Source organism: Anarrhichthys ocellatus, unplaced genomic scaffold (genome assembly GCF_004355925.1).
Source record: "Anarrhichthys ocellatus isolate YVR2014 unplaced genomic scaffold, GSC_Weel_1.0 scaffold42, whole genome shotgun sequence".
Classification (NCBI taxonomy): Eukaryota; Metazoa; Chordata; class Actinopteri; order Perciformes; family Anarhichadidae; genus Anarrhichthys; species Anarrhichthys ocellatus.
Genome location: NW_022280072.1, coordinates 1,275,602 through 1,277,946, shown reverse-complemented (window position 1 = coordinate 1,277,946; position 2,345 = coordinate 1,275,602). Strand labels below are relative to the sequence as shown.

General features: G+C 47.2%; 1 protein-coding gene across 3 annotated transcripts in view; it reads left to right on the top strand.

The window, feature by feature from the left end:
• Positions 1-2,345, top strand: part of LOC116394899 (importin-13-like) — a 20,517-nt gene that overhangs the window by 9,820 nt on the left and 8,352 nt on the right. For all 3 annotated transcript variants that reach the window (XM_031868281.1, XM_031868280.1, XM_031868279.1), the window contains exon 6: positions 2,158-2,298. In XM_031868281.1, coding sequence (XP_031724141.1) covers positions 2,158-2,298 — 141 coding nt within the window. The remainder of the gene's footprint in view (positions 1-2,157; positions 2,299-2,345) is intronic.

The following is a 2,345-nucleotide window of genomic DNA, read 5'->3' as shown; positions in this document are numbered from 1 at the left end:
GGGGGGGGGGGGGGGGGGGGGGGGGGGGGGGGGGGGGGGGGGGGGGGAGAGGAAGGGAGAGAGAATAAAGGAGGAGCCAGGAAGGAAACAGAATGTGTACAACAGCAGGGTTAGGGAGCATAAGAGGAGAGGAGAGTAGAGGAGAGAGGACACTAGGAGTTAGAGGAGAGGAGAGGAGAGAGGACACTGCAGCAGACGTCTCAGAGAAATCTCCAGAATGTCTTTTTGTTTACGAGAGAAACATTCTGCTCTTCTCATCGTCTCACAGGAGTCGATGGAGTCCTCTTCTCCACAGCCAAGAGTGCATGACCTGCATCTGCAAAGCACCTTGTTAAAAATGAATGATCTTCTGAGTGCATGAGTGCAGACTGACACACTCATTCTCACACACACACACACACACACACACACACATGTTCTCTCTCTCGTTCTCTCTCTCTCTCTCGTTCTCTCTCTCTCGTTCTCTCACACACACTCCCCCTCACTCATTCACACACCCTGCGCTGCTCTCACAGAGTTCCTGCAGCACCTGATCACAGAGGATGATGTAGACTAGTCTACTCTACATTGTAGACTAATACAACCACAGGTAGGGGCTTAGTGGATGGAGGCCAGAGTCCTCACATCTCAACAGGGTGGGGCTTCCCTCCAGAGAAGGCTGAGTCAGCGCGGTGTCGCTGTGTCGGGGATTCGGCCTCATAAAGCAGAAGGATGGAGCCGGCTCCTCGGCTCATAACGGGTCCTGAGGGAAATTAGAATGATAAACGGTTCCCAGGACCGCGGCGCAAAATGCATTTAACCTGCAGAGCAGAGAATGCATATCGGCGTCATTATGTGGCTAGTGCTATAAGGGATTACACTAATGCTAAAACAGTTGGTCGATTCGACAGAAAACAGTGTTGAAGTCACAATGAGGATTTCTCATTTGTGGTTTGTAAACGCAATATTCCAAATTGTCTTCTTGTTATTCTGCTTGCCCAGCAGGTGATCGCTCTCGTTTTGTAACGAGCTTTGTCCTTTGCGGCGATATTGTAGGGTTGACTATTGGTGCTTTTACAAAATATTTACACAATTTTGATGAATAATAATCAGTAATGTGGATGTAATGACTAAAACCAGGAAAAGACGACACTTATTACGATCTCACGAAATTAAAGACGATATCTAATCTTCTAGAACGATATTGACATAATATCGACAGTATTGCCCAGCCTTAACTGGCCGCTATGTTTTTATAGAGCTCAACGCCTAGAAATCCCTATTAATTGTGCCTTTTAATTGAATAACTGTTAAAGTTATTTATTAAGCAGAGATGTGAAGGTTCTAGATCAGACACACTGTTTTTTCGAGGCCGATTTGTTTATTTTTTGTCCCTTTTCAAAACTCCCACAACCTTGCTGTGTCATTGATGAATATTCATTGTTCTGGACCCACGTCCGTATTGACGTTCTCATGAAAGATGAAGCACCACCTGCATACCACAACCCCCCCGCCCCGGGACCGACACACACCTATTATGGTTTACATTTATAGCGTTCCCACATGCACATCATCTCCTCAGTGACATTCAGGCGCACATACACACCTCGCCCAAATGTCACCCCTTCACATGCTGTCATTAAGGATGACAGGAGATCTGACGTTGTCACATGAGCAGATCTGAGCCTGTGTTGAAGATCGTGTGCGTGCGTGCGTGCCAGCGTGTGTGTAACAATGTGTGTTTGTCTGTGTCCGCACACATATGTGTGTTTTAGCCGGAGTGAGGGGAATTATAGACGGCTGAGACAGCAGGAAGAAGACGGAATAATAACTGACAGCAGCTCTGAGCTGAAGCGCTGAACAGCATCTCTGGTTCCTCTGGTAGATGAGTGGGGTTTTTTTTAGGGTGGGTGTGCTGTATCAGAGGTTGGATTGACTTGGTCTGAGATTTGATATGAAATAAACACTTGTCTTGAGAAGGAGCAATAAATACATCAAGCTAGCTGTGAGCGATGTGTGAGTCAGTTTTATATGCACCAGTGGAGGCTCCCTGGCTCTGCGCAGCATGTTCTTCTCACTGTGCTCAATGTTTTTAACTTGTTTTTCTTTAAATGAACCAGACTCCTAACTGTCAATTCTGCTGTTTCTGTCTGTTTTTTGCGTCTCCGTGGGTTGTAGATATGTGAACACTTTGCTGAAGCTGGTTCCTCAAGTGCTGGCCCTCCAGGAGCAGCTCAGAGAGGCTGTTCAGAATGGAGACATGGAGACCTGCCACGGCATCTGCCGTATCGCCGTTACACTGGGAGAAAACCACTCCAGGTGTGTGTGTGTGTGTGTGTGTGTGTGTGTGTGTGTGTGTGTGTGTG